Source organism: Geotrypetes seraphini, chromosome 14 (genome assembly GCF_902459505.1).
Source record: "Geotrypetes seraphini chromosome 14, aGeoSer1.1, whole genome shotgun sequence".
NCBI classification, from domain to species: Eukaryota; Metazoa; Chordata; class Amphibia; order Gymnophiona; family Dermophiidae; genus Geotrypetes; species Geotrypetes seraphini.
This window is the reverse complement of record NC_047097.1, coordinates 3742028-3756392: the sequence shown is the minus strand read 5'-3', so window position 1 is coordinate 3756392 and position 14365 is coordinate 3742028. Positions and strand designations below refer to the sequence as shown.

General features: G+C 47.1%; 1 protein-coding gene across 4 annotated transcripts in view; it reads left to right on the top strand.

Annotated features, from left to right (window-relative positions):
* HERC1 (HECT and RLD domain containing E3 ubiquitin protein ligase family member 1) overlaps positions 1-14365 on the top strand; it is a 423490-nt gene that overhangs the window by 93404 nt on the left and 315721 nt on the right. For all 4 annotated transcript variants that reach the window (XM_033919754.1, XM_033919753.1, XM_033919752.1 and 1 more), the window contains exon 17: positions 6495-6686. In XM_033919754.1, coding sequence (XP_033775645.1) covers positions 6495-6686 — 192 coding nt within the window. The remainder of the gene's footprint in view (positions 1-6494; positions 6687-14365) is intronic.

Here is a 14365-nt window from a genome sequence, read left to right as displayed (position 1 = left end):
GACACAATGTGTGTATGGGAAGATGCAGAATGTTTCCCAGAAGTTACTGAGATATACCTGTTACAATCTGAGCTCACCCTCCAAAAAAAGAGACTGTTGGCCTGGGGCTAGGGTATACCTCAGAGGAGTCTGATTTCCTGTTCCATTCCTTCTGCTACAGTTTCTGTTTTCCTAAGTAGGACTTCAAATCAACAAGGAGCAGTGGGAAGCCTATTTTGAGGTCTGGTGTTCCATTTTAAACCAACATCCCCCCCACTCCTATTAATATCAGCCTTATAATAGTTTCATTTTATATTGATGAAGTTTGTACCATATTGTCTATTAAATGGTAATATTCAGCATCAGTATTTGGCACTGAATATCCTTAAACACCTCATCTGACGTTTTTAAAGCAATACCAACCATAGTTTAAATATGCAAAGGATGGGAGGTGGGGTAGATCTTGTAACTTACTAATTAGAACTTGGTGCATAATTTTTATAGTTACCATTTTATGAATAGATGTCTGCCATAGTCCTCTGAAACTGGATTAAAAATGTATTTAGTAATAGGTTTCATTATCACTTCATTATCACTTATAAGTGAGCTTATAAGAAGCTTTACTCGAGTAACAAAAAAAGGTGCTGAAATGATGTATATGTGCAAAATAGTAGTGGTTTTCCATATTTCACTTTTATTGAAAATATTTTTAAACAATTGACCAAAGGCATAATCTTAAAAAAAAATTAGATATATAAAGTACTCGTATGTGATTTGAAGGTTCTATTTTCTACCTCAGTATAATGAAGTTTTCTGATTGTATCCTAATCCTGTTAAAAGATTGTGATTCTATTTACATTTCTGTATTTATTGATCTGGGTTCTTAATTGATTGCCTTATCAGTTTACCTTTTTAAAGTAAATCATGTATAAAAGGTTTTCTGAGAAAAAACAGGCATAATAATTCTCACTTGTAGGTGATGTTATCCACAGAACCCGTTGCGAACACTACTAAGTGCACTATCACTTTAAATATTTGGCATGCCTGTGCCTTCCAACCTGATGTCAGCTTGTGGGATCATCAGTTCTTCATTTTCTGTGGAACTGAGAGGATGTCGTCTTGTTCAGCACGTCAAATTTTTAGCCTTATTTTGTACTTCCTGTACTTTTCATTATTTTCCTCAGTTTGTTTTTATCATGTTCTAGTATTTTACCTGACGTAAGTTCATTTTTGTCAATTTTTCATTTTTCAGCCTTGAGCCACTCTGCTGCCCCCCTCCCCCTCCCCCCAGGAAGTGTTGATTGTTTTTAGCGTCATAATTACTGAAGCTCCCTTGGCCATTAAGCCCTTTGATTTCACGTCGGCCATTTTCTCTTCCATGTCAAAGAGGGTATCAAATGGCTTTAAGAAATGTTCTCAATGTAATCGGACCATTTCAGTCTCTGACCCACATAATTGGTGTGTCTGGGTCCTGAACAAGAGATCACTCAAGGCCGGAAAACTTCAGTTTGAAAAACCTTTTGGTACAACGTCAACATCGAGCATAGTGGGGTATTTGTAACCTAACACTCAGCCTTCTATGACTCAGTCATTGGCATTGGCATTGGTACTGAGTGCTTCGACAATGTGTCCAGAGTGTTAAAAATTAGGCTCCTTACAAAGGCAAGACTCTTCATCAATGCCTCGAGCATTGGGAGATTTGGCATGTAAGAAAGCTAAGAAGCACAAACATTCTTTCCCTTTAGATATACCACTGCACCCTCCCAAGCGTTGACTTCCTCGATGCACAGTAAGTGTTGACGCACCAAGGATCATGCTTCTTCCATCTTCTTAGGCATTCCTCGACATAGAAGTCACACCAACAACTGGTACAGCAGAGTGCTTCCATGCCAGTGCCTTTTTCAGTACTGGCACTGTCTCTCTAGGACAGACATGTCAAACTCTGGCCCACGGTGTATTAAAAGTTGACCCACCAGACATTTTCAATTTTATACTTAATCTGGCCCGCCGGCATGAACCGCTGCCACTGCTGCTGCACTTCACTCGCATCTGCCTTCGCCTGGTCTGCTCTTCAAAGCAGCCTGCTGAGGATCGCTGACCGGTTGTAGCGAACCTCGCCGGCTGCTGTCGACCTCGGTAGCACGTTCCCTCTGACGCGATCCTGTACGTCAGAGGAGGAGGCGGGACCGCGGCAGAGGAAACATTCTACCGAGGTCGACGGCAGCCTGTGAGGTTTGCTTCAGCTGGATGGCGATCCTCAGCAAGTTGCTTTGAAGAGGAGACCAGGAAGCCGGGATGGAGGGAGGGTAGAAAACGACAGGCCAAATCTGAAGGTGAGACCAGAAAGAAGAAGGGGGGAAAACATGCAGGCTTTTGGGATGGGGGTGGGCCCTGGTGTAGAGGGAGAGAAGGAACAGAAAGGGAGAGAAGTTGGACACGATGATGTGGAGGGGGGGATAGAGATACTGGATAGGAGGGTAGTTGGGAAGAGAAAGGGAGAGACGGTGGATCCTGGGATTGTGTGGAAGGAGGGAGAGATGCTGCATGAAAGGGTAGTTGAGAAAAGGAGAGATGGTGGATCTGGGGATGGTGTGGGAATGGAGATGAAAAAAAGGAAAGATGTTAGATCTCCGGGAGAGGGAAGGGGAGGACAGAGATTGAAGATGGATGGATAGCACAGAGAAAGAAGGCAGGAGACCCTGGCAAGCGAGTTATCAGAAGACAACCAGAGCCTGGGACCAACAAAAGATAGAAAAAATAATTTTATTTTCTGTTCTGTGATTACAATATGTCAGATTTGAAATGTTTATCCTGCCAGAGCTGGTGTTAGACAGCGAGCGTGAACTAGGACCTAACAGAGAGAGGAAAAGTCTTTTTTATTTATTTTGTTTATACCACAGAGCTGGTGTGGGGTTGGAGAAGTTGTAACCCTATACTTCTAGTCACTTAGAGGTCCTTTTATTAAGGTGCACATTTAGCACATGCTAAATCGGTTAGCATACCTTAATAAAAGGACCCCTAAGTATCTTAATTAAAAATCCATCCCGTGACTTAGCCTTTTTTCAGATTTCAGCCCCTTATGTGATTGAGTTTGACACCCCTACTCTAGGAGGAGATCTGGGCTATGCTCAGACAAGAGCTTTCGGGCTACTGCAGACGCAGTCTTCTTTAAAGACTTCCATGCCCATCTCAGCCCAACCTGAGGCTGCATCAGAGCATCAATGAAGGCCAAGATCATGCACTCCTGCTGGATGTCAAGCATCGGAGTCTGCACAGACCCACTCAATGCATGCATGCATCATCATAATAAACATAAACAATATTTTGTACACCATGCTGTTGGAAAACTGAAGTGCGATTAAAACTTTTAATAAACATAAACATCAGTAGAGGAGTTATCTCCTGCCTCAGACCATCAACCACTATCTTGATGCATAGTCGACACTCCTCTCGATGCTCACCTCGTGACTCACCTAGTAGAGAGTACTTTAAAGAGCCTGACTCAGATATCTCAACCATTCAATACGAGGACTTGTCAGAAGAATCCTGCCCAGGATTTGGAGTAACTGTGGGTCTGTTTTCACACGGCTCAAAACAAGGTGTTCCTCCTGATGTCCTGACAAGAGAAGATTCAAAATTCCATCAGAGTCCTGTTAGCCATTCCAGTTCCAACGGCCTGGCAATATCTCCAGGTTCATGGTGGCGTCGATTCGTGTGATGCTGTGGGCCAGGTCCCAACTGCGTTGTTGTCCCACTGGAGTCTGCAACAGGGCCCATCATTTACACTGCTGCCCTGGATGGCAGGAGTGTGCAACAGTATGCAGTGGGGGTTGAGTCCTTTGACACTGTCTAGGGGTCTGACGCTTCATATTTTGATAGATTCGCGAAACGCTGGCCGCGTTGGCATATGTGGGAGGCATCCGTACCACTGTGAAGCTAAGTTACAATTACAGCACTGTTTTCAGTGAATATAGAGTTGTGCATGAAAATTTATAAAAAAGAAAACCCATAAAAATGCTTTAGAACATAAGCTAAGTTTTAAACAATATAAAGTTAATAATTTATTATGATAGAATAACATTTAAGCATTCTAGAAATAAAGTTAAATAAACGGGTTTTTGTTGGCCGATGACTGGAGCAAGGAGCGCGACAACTACGCTGATCAATTTGATCAATTCAGTCTATGACCGTGCATAGGCTCCATTTCTGAGGCCTTTTCCCGTTATAGCTAAAAAGTGAGTGCACTTCTCTGAATAAGTGATAGTGGAAATTTTTTCTAGTATATAACTGGAACATCAAGCCTGGTAACACCTCCAAGCTTTTGCATAGGCCACAACTGTGGACTTCCTCTTGCTATGCAGCAATGTAGCAATCACCGCAGTCAAATAGCCCCAGGCCATCAAGGCTGCGCGCTCAAGAGCCATGCTGCAAGACCAAAGCGATCCGTCTCCTGCAGAGTGATTGGCTCCTGAGTAAGACGATGAGGGTGACAGGGCAAACAGAGTCCCCTAACCTGCCGGAGCCGAACCAGATCGGCAAACCAAGGCCTTCTGAGCCAATTGGAGGCCACCAAGATCACCGGCCCCCGTGCTCTGCTATGCGACTCAACAAGCGTCCCTATCTTGGGCCAAAAAGGAAAGACGTAGAGAAGATCCTCCTGTGGCCAGGACTGCATCAGAGCGTCCAGGCCTGCACTGACGCCAACGACTATGAAACCAAATCAGCCTTCTTGTCGCAGTTGCCATGAGATCGAACGTGGGCCGCCCCCAATGGCGCACTATGCACTAGAACACTCTCTAGGAAGAGAGACCACTCCCCAGGATCCAGGGTCTGTCGACTGAGGAAGTCCACCTGGACGTTGTCTACTCCTGCCATGTGAGCTGCAGACAGCGCTACCAGGTGCCTTTCCACCCAGCAAAATAGCAACTGAGCCTCCACACTCCTTGTCAGTTGACATAAGCCACTGCCGTGGCACTGTCCGAGAACACCCAGACAGCTCGCTGATGGAGACAGCCCTGGAAATGCAGTAGAGATAGACGGATCACCCTCAGCTCCAGGTGATTGATCGGCCACTTGCGCTCTGAGGTTGCCCACTGGCCCTGCATTGGAGAAGTCATACAAACTGCTCCCCAGCTGGAGAGACTCGTGTCTGTGGTCCAGGATATCCCTATATTCCTACCCCACACCCCCACCCCATCCCCACACACGGTCTGGCCCTCCTCCCTCTCTCTAAGACCTCCCTTCCCCATGCCTACCTTCAAGCTTGCCTTTACTTCTAGAGGCTGCCGGTTTGCCGATCTGGTTCGGCTCCGGCAGGTTAGGGGACTCTGTTTGCCCTGTCACCCTCATCGTCTTACTCAGGAGCCAATCACTCTGCAGGAGACGGATCGCTTTGGTCTTGCAGCATGGCTCTTGAGCGCGCAGCCTTGATGGCCTGGGGCTATTTGACTGCGGTGATTGCTACATTGCTGCATAGCAAGAGGAAGTCCACAGTTGTGGCCTATACAAAAGCTTGGAGGTGTTACCAGGCTTGATGTTCCAGTTATATACTAGAAAAAATTTCCACTATCACTTATTCAGAGAAGTGCACTCACTTTTTAGCTATAACGGGAAAAGGCCTCAGAAATGGAGCCTACGCATGGGGAACGGGAACGGTGATAAATTTTGCCACCGTGTCTTTCTCTAGTTTATATCTCTCTCTCTATCTCTAATTTTTCCCCCATACAGGAGGAAAAATGGTTGACTCGAATATAAGTTGGGCGGCTTAATATTCAAGTGCCCTGCCCTGATCTGCACCCAGCCCCCTTCCCTCCCTCCTCTGTCAGGCTCTGCACCTAGCCCCCTCCCTGCTAGGTAGTGCACACAGCCCCCTTCCCTCCTTCCCAGGCTCTTCCCCCCTCCATGCCCTCATTCATTGTACCTCTGCTGTTGGAATCCCTGGTAGTCCAGAGGTGTAGCAGGCATGAGTGAGCTTTCTGTGCTTCTGCCCCACTGCTATCCTGGTCGGTCACTGCTGTGAGTTCCGGCTTCAGCTGCTGAGTGTGCTTTGGTGCTGCTGCTCGGCGGCTCTGGTTTATATTCGAGTATATATGGTGTATGTGTATATGTATCCTGGCTGCTTGAGAGTCCCACATCTAAGTATATTATGCCTGCTTGTCCTCAGAGAAGGCTAAGATGCTTACCTATAGCTAGTGTTCTCTGAGGACAGCAAGCATATATTCTCACAACCTGCCCATCTCCCCTATTTGACTTATTAGCTTTCTTAATGAACTGATGATTCCACGAGCTGATGCCAGGCAGGATGGCATCTGCATGCATGTGGTATTGGCAGTACACACTGTGAATGACATCACCCACCTGTGAAAATATATACCTGCTGTCCTTGGAGAATACCTGCTTTAGATAAGTATCTTTGCAATGTGGGTGAAATAGCATGGCAGTCTGTATTTAAACTTGTAAAGTACTACCATTGTATATCTTAATGGCGTATTTCATTTCATTTTTTTTTTTTTTAGATGTTATTTATGTATCTGCAGCTGGCAGTATGCTGTGTCAGATTGCGAATTCATTGCTATTACTGCCTGTTTCTGTGGCCCGGCCTTTATTGAGTTATATGCTAGATTTGATACCACCACTTGATTGCCTTAACAGATTGTTACCAGCTGCTGCTCTCTTGGAGGACCAAGAGCTGCAGTGGCCTCTTCATGGTAAGAACAATTAAAATCCATCGAAAGAACAGTTTTTTAAACACTGTTTCCAGTGCAATAGATGAGACATTCTAAACAATAGGGTTATTTTCCCATTCTCGCATGCTCTGCAGAAGGAATCCACTCCAGATTTTTCACTTTGCCTCTGTAGTACTTCACTGATCAGTATAGCGCCCTCTACAGTCTTTCCTTCTGCAAGAAAGTCTGCAGTTGTGTGTGTTCTGCTTTCCCCAGTTCGATGTCATGTCGTCCCCTTTTCAGGTAATTTCGTGTTTGAAGCAATTTTGGAGCTCTGCCTGCTTGAGACTAGCTGATAGGCCGATCCCTTTTTGGGTATCTGTTAGCCAGTCTGCATAGATTTCCTTGGAGCTCAGGGCCATCCCTGGAGCTCAGGGCCGTTCCTGAGGTAGTTTCACCTTCTGTTAAGCAGGGGTTGAGTGCAGACTGTTAGGCATGCATAGGGGGCTCAATGATGTTCCGCAGTGTGCTGGCTGTGCTTTCGTGCCTCTGCCCTTCCTGGTGTACATCTGGTGGTCCCCTGGGGTGGAGGCATAGTCGGAAAGTGGAGTCTGATTGGCAACCCGAAGATCAGTTTTGTGAGAGCATTTCCAGCATGGTGGCAGTGAATTCTTCTACAGCTACTGAGAATGAGCTATGAGCAGGTGGAGTCCAGTGCATCAGTCACAGTGAGTACAAGGAGCTGACAGCTAATGAGAGACATTCGGGAAAGTTTAAAAAATTGAGTTTTCTGCATTTCTGTATGTTTCCCCATGTCCCCCTCCTGAAAAATCCTAAAATTGTGAATTTGCGTGAATTTGCTGACGGTGGCCATCTTGGATTTTTTGCAATCTTTCTTCTCCCTGCCTCTTCAAAACTTAGATTTTTGCCTAGAAAACTGCTAGGATGGAGTCCTTGGGGTCTCCTCTTGTGAATCCATGCCAGGATTGTGCAAATTTAGCACTTTTAGAGCATCCTTGTTCCGTATGGTGCAGCTTGTGTGTGTGTGTGTGTGTGTTTCGGGGGGGGGGGGGGGGGGTGCTGTAGCGACCGGCTTAGATTTCCCTCCACAGAAGCAGGTGATCAGATGTTCAACCAGCCCGGCAGGGCGGCCTCCATTACATTCGGTAATCGGCAGAGCTGATTCTTTGGTCAGCTTGGCTGCTGATCCTCCACAGCCTAAGACAAACAAATAAAGTAAAACCTTGGTTTGTGAGCATAATTCGTTCCAGAAGTATTCTTGTAATCCAAAGCACTCGTATATCAAAGCGAATTTCCCCATAGGAAATAATGGAAACTCAGACGATTTGTTCCACAATCCAAAAACTTTAATACAAAATACTATACGGACTCATATTGCAAGACTTTGTTTGTTTAGAACAGTCACTACACTTTTGCAGCGTCGGAGAGAGAAGAACCATCGGCTCAGTTGTGATGTTTGTATACTGTATGTACTTGTATTGCAAGACATTGCTTGTATATCAAGTTAAAATTTAATAAAATGTTTTGCTTGTCTTGCAAAACACTTGCAAGCCAAGTTATTTGCATTCCAAGGTTTTACTGTATCAGTCATCTAAGGATGACTCTGGCCCAGGAGCCGGATACCTTATATCCTGATGGTCCAGCGTGTATCGGCAGGAGCAAGCTTTACGTGCTCCTGCCTGGCCCTGCACTGCTCCCTGAATGGCTGCCGTCAGTTCTTGTGAGTCCCGCGAGAACTGACTGCAGTCATTCAGGAAGTGGCGTAGACCGCCAGGATATAAGGGGAATTTAAAAACAGGAAAAATTTACGACAGGAAAAAAAGTGCATCTTATGGAGCGAAAAATACGGTATATTGTGTGTATATGAAAAATGGATGGAAGAAATTGCATTACAATTAGTATTATTATTATGGGGGTAGAGTCGGGCAGAGTTTAGGCCGAGGTACTCGGTTGGTATTTGTTAGGCTTAGGGGGTATTTGGCTTGAAAAAGTTGAGAAACACTAATCTAGACTATTGGGTTATATCATCATATCAGCATATGGAGGCAGAGACCTTTCCAGTGATGTCACTGGTATAAGGAGTGGGGCAGCCTTGAAATTCAGTTTTTGATTTGATTTATTTATATATCCTATATAATAAAGGCCTAAGCGCACATGCGCACTTAGGATTTCGTGTTCCCTGCCGCTGTGGTGTGTGATCCGTGGCCGCCAACCCGGCGGCAGGGAACATTCTGGCCACTCCCCTCCTCCCGCCCTCACTCACCATGGAAGCCAGACAAGCTCTCTCCCTGCCCGCGTCCTCGGCAGGGAACACACCTCCCGCCCTCACTCGCCGCTGCTGCCGCCGCTGCTGCCGCCGCCGCCACCGCTCTGCTGCTAATCCTCCTCTTCAGAGCAGCCTGCGATGGTGGCCGGCTTTAGCGAACCTTGCAGGCCGCTCTCTAACCTCGGTAGCACGTTCCCTCTGACGCACGGGATCGCGTCAGAGGAAACGTGTTACCGAATTGGAGAGCGGCCTGCGAGGTTCGCTAAAGCCGGCCACCATCGCAGGCTGCTCTGAAGAGGAGGATCAGCCACCATGATCGCCAAAAAGTAGAGTCCTGCATTTGTGGCAGCAAGGGGACCTGGAGGGGAAGGGAAATACCGCTGCTGCTTCTGCAAAGGAAAGTGGGGTGGGAGAGAAGGGAATGGCGGGGGTGGGGAAAAATGCTGCTACTACTTTACAGGGACCTGGAGGGGAAGGGAAATACCGCTGCTGCTTCTGCAAAGGAAAGTGGAGGGGGGGAGAGAAGGGAATGGGGGGGTGGGGGAAAATGCTGCTACTACTTCACAGGGCCCTGGAGGGGAAGGGAAATACCGCTGCTGCTTCTGCAAAGGAAAGTGTGGGGGAGGGGGGAGAGACAGAAAGAAATACAGACAGACAAAGGAGGCCAGGGAGAGAGACAGACAGAAATAAAGACAGAAAGGGGACCAGAGAGACAGAAAAAAACCCCTGAATCTTCAGGTATAATAAATCTATTAAAATCTATTATATGTTTCAAATTATACTGTAGTTTTTTCTAACCTTTGCATAGCTTTTATGATGTATATCACCTTAGAATAGTGGTTCTCAATCCAGTCCTTGGAACACAACCATCCAGTTGGGTTTTCAGGATATCCATAATGAATATGCATGAGAAAGGTTACATATTAAGAAAGCAGTGCGTGCAAATCTAACTGTCTGGATGTGCCTCGAGGACTGCATTGAGAATTGCTGCCTTTGAATTTTTACTGTTTAGTAGCAGTTTGCTTGCAGTACGAAGTTTAGTGTTTCAAAGTAGGACTGCTTAGGACAGTTCATTTATGTTAAATAAAGATGTGCCTAGACAAAATAATAGGAGTTGGAATAGTTTATAGTTTTATAATTTTCTGCAGTTTAACTGGCTACTATGAATGTGCATATTTAATTTTCATAACGGATAGTTCACTTGTTTGTAGTGTGGATTCACCACATGTGAGCAAGAGAATGCAACCATATACAGTATTCTGGTGATGTCACCGACAGAATCAGTATGCCAGAGCTCTCCACCAGCTCAGAAAAAGCTATTGGACTTCTGAACCTGTGGAGGGGTTCTCGCACTGCTTTAGGACCCTCCTCTGATCAACTGACTCCCTTTTTTTAGATGAATGTAGACACAGCTTCCCTTATTGAGATACAAAAAAAATTTTTTATATGCAAACACTAGTGTTCTTAGTCTCTGCCTATGAATGTGATGCTATGTTATTCACATCTTTTCCCACCGAAACTCAGCTAAGCCCAACACAGGCAAAGACAGCAGAATACTCAAGGGCCTCAGTCTCAGCTATGCAGCCGGTAGCAGTCTCTTTATTGGCAATGGCAGTGGCCCAGAGAACACAGGGCCACAGCACCAGGCTCACTGCTGCCACTCCCCCTCTGAACACGAAGACTTTTCCCATATCGTGGTACAAAAGCTTTTGGCACAATTCCCTCTGTTTCCCTTGATGCCAGGTTTGCTTTAGAAAATATAGACAGGGCAGAAGTCATAATTTGATTGCAGCCACAAAAAAAGGAAGTGAAAAGAATCTCAGGAAGAAGAAAACCAACACAACTAAGAGGGAAAACCAGTCATGCATCTGGATAGACGCAAGAAATTTTATTGACGCAATATCCAATAGAAACATATGAACCGAGCCTCCAATGCAAGGTAATCCAATATAATAGGAAAACTAAATAGAATGGACCCGACACAGGTCCACTATTTGTAAACAAGCATTGGAGCAGAGTATATTCGGTTAGAGTTTCATGAATATACTCTGCTCCAGTGCTTGTTTGCAAATACTGGACCTATTGGAACCTTTTTCAAAGACTCCTGAAGAAGGCAAATTGCCAAAACATAGACAGTGTTGGGTCCTTTCTTCTTGATTTTCCTATTATTATATTTGATTGTCTTGCATTGGAGGCTCAGTTCATATGTTTCTTTTGGATATCGTGTCAATATATATTTCTTGTGTCTATCCAGGTGCATGACTTTGTTTTTCCAACTTAGTTGTTTTGGTTTCATAGTCTGATTGTCCCAATTATGAGTACTTGCTCTAACAAGTCAATGGATATTCCTTGGTCACCATCCTTCATTTCTAACAGTTTCATAGCCTCCTATTATCCCAGGACAAGCAGGCAGCATATTCTTAACGCATGGGTGACGTCACCGACGGAGCCCCGGTACGGACACTTTTAACTAGAGAGTTCTAGATGGCCGAACCGCGCATGCGCGAGTGCCTTCCCACCCGACGGAGGAGAGCGTGGTCCCCAGTTTTTTTCGTTTCCACGGAGCGAAGAAGACGCATGTGCTTTCAACGGCTGTTGAAATCTCTGTTTTTGCCTTCCCGCTCATGCTTTTTTCTTCCTTTTTTGTTCTTTTTCCTTCGGATTTCGTTTTTCGTTCTAACTTGCAAAAAAAAAAAAAAAAACTTTGTTTTTTCTTTATTTTTCGGGCCGGCCCCGGAGGGGCCTGTTGCCACCATACAGGCCTCCGGTTTTGATTTTGCGGAGGCCGTATTCCCCTTCATGCCCCCTCAGCCGGGCTTTAAGAAGTGCCAGCGGTGTGCATGCCCAATATCTCTCACTGACCCGCACAATTGGTGCCTACAGTGCCTGGGTCCAGAGCATCGGGCTGACACCCGCTGTGCTACTCTTAAAAAACGTACTTTGAAAAATAGACAGATCCAACAGAATATCCTTTTCGGTACCGGATCTGCCATGGAATCGGCCGCGCCGTCAACGGCACCGCAAAAGTCGGCACCGACTACTTCGACGACGCCTGATCCTTCCTCGGGGTCGCTGGCACCAGGTAAGCCGGCTAAGAAGCCTTCCACTTCCCTTGAGCGCCCTCCTGCCACACCGGCGACGCCGGTCCTCCCGGCATCAATCCGACCCCGCAAACGCTCCGCCCCGATTTCGGTGAGTGCCTCGTCATCGGCATCCTCATCGCCGGGGCATGGAGCGGCACCTATGGTACCGACAAAGAAAAAGCGGTACCGATGCCCCCTCTGGACGACCGCATTGCGGCCATACTCCAAAGCCAATTGCAAGAGCAACTGCAACAGCACTTGTTGCCCGCAATTTTGGCCCCACTCCTTCCAGTACCAGACCGGCCCGAGCCTCGCACCATACCGCCGGTGTCAACACCATCCATTGATGGTACCGTTGAACACCTCCATGCCGGTACTCGCGGCTGAACCACTTAATCCTCCAGTACAAACACGCTCTGATGCCGACCCTCCCCGACATCGAGACCGACACCAGTCCCCCCGAGACCAGGACCGGCATCGATCTTCCTCCCCCGGTACCGTCTCAATGCGCTCTGGCAAATCTCTCTCTAAAACTCGCCACACTGAGCCGTCCGCACCACCGTCCCGTCCTGCGCACACCGACGTCAGGGACCCGGACTTATGGGAAGAATCCCCACCCGGTACCGATGATGAGGCTTCCTCAAAGGACAAGGAACCATCGATGGTCGATACCAGTTCCAAACCTGAACAGTCCTCATTCACAAAATTTCTCAGGGAAATGTCGGCGGCTCTGTCGATCCCTTTGGAATCCGACTCTAAGAAGTCCCAGGCTTTCCTGGAAGCCCTGGACTTCGAACAACCTCCCAAAGAATTTTTAAAGTTACCCGTCCATGACATCTTACGGGAAACTTTTTACAAAAACTGGGAAAATCCTCTCACGGTACCGGGTGCCCCTCGAAAACTGGATAGTTTATACAGGGTCATTCCTATCCCGGGGTTCGACAAACCTCAACTACCCCATGAATCCCTTCTAGTGGAGTCCACCTTGAAGAAAACCCAGGGCTCCAGTGTTTATGCCTCCACCCCTCCTGGCAGAGAGGGCAGAACAATGGATAAATTTGGCAAGCGCCTTTATCAGAATTCCATGCTTGCCAACAGGGCTAATAATTACACCTTCCACTTCTCCTTCTATATGAAGCATTTGGTGCAACAACTCTCCTCCTTGCAAAAGTACATCCCTGAGCGTAAGATCCCGGTTTTCCAACAACAAATCTCCAGTTTGCTCCAACTCCGGAAATTTATGGTGCGATCCATTTATGACTCTTTTGAGCTGACCTCTCGAGCATCTGCCATGGCTGTTGCCATGAGGCGCTTGGCCTGGCTGAGAGTTTCTGACCTCGACATTAATCACCAAGACCGCCTGGCTAACGCACCTTGTCTTGGTGATGAACTATTCGGGGAGTCCCTGGACTCAACTACCCAGAAACTATCAGCACACGAGACCAGGTGGGATACCCTAATCAAACCTAAAAAGAAGACTCCACCTGCTCGCCCCTACAAACAGCAGTCTTCCTACCAACGCAGGTTCTCGGCCAGACCTCTCAACCCGCCTCAGCAACAACAGCCTCGCCGGCCTCGTCAGCAGCACCAAACTCAGGCACGTTTACAGTCTCACCAACCTGCCAAGCCTCTCCCACAGTCAAAACCATCTCAGCCCTTTTGACTCTTTTCTCCAGGGCATAGCCAGTCTCCCGCCATCATTGCCGCTTCCTCAGCCGATAGGAGGACGCCTTCAACTCTTCCTCAACCGTTGGGAGGTCATTACATCAGACCTGTGGGTCCTCAACATCATTCGCCACGGCTACTCTCTCAACTTCCAGACTCTTCCACCAGACAATCCTCCCATAGAGTCTGTTTCTCACTCCTCACAATCCCCCCTTCTCCTGAGGGAGGTCCAATCCTTTCTTCTTCTCAATGCCATCGAAGAGGTACCCCCAGACCAAAGGGGTCAGGGATTCTACTCCCGCTACTTCCTGGTTCCCAAGAAGACAGGAGACCTCCGTCCCATCCTCGATCTTCGGAACCTCAACAAGTGTCTGGTCAAGGAAAAATTCAGGATGCTCTCCCTTGCCACGCTTTACCCTCTTCTCTCCCATCACGATTGGCTATGTTCCCTAGACCTCAAAGAGGCCTACACTCACATTCCAATCCATCTGACTTCACGTCGCTACCTCCGATTTCAGGTACAGCACCACCACTATCAGTACAAAGTGCTACCCTTTGGCCTCGCATCATCGCCCAGGGTGTTCACCAAGTGCCTTATTGTGGTGGCGGCCTTCCTCAGGTCTCACAACCTCCAGGTGTTCCCATACTTGGACGATTGGTTGGTGAAAGCTCCTACGTCTCCGCTT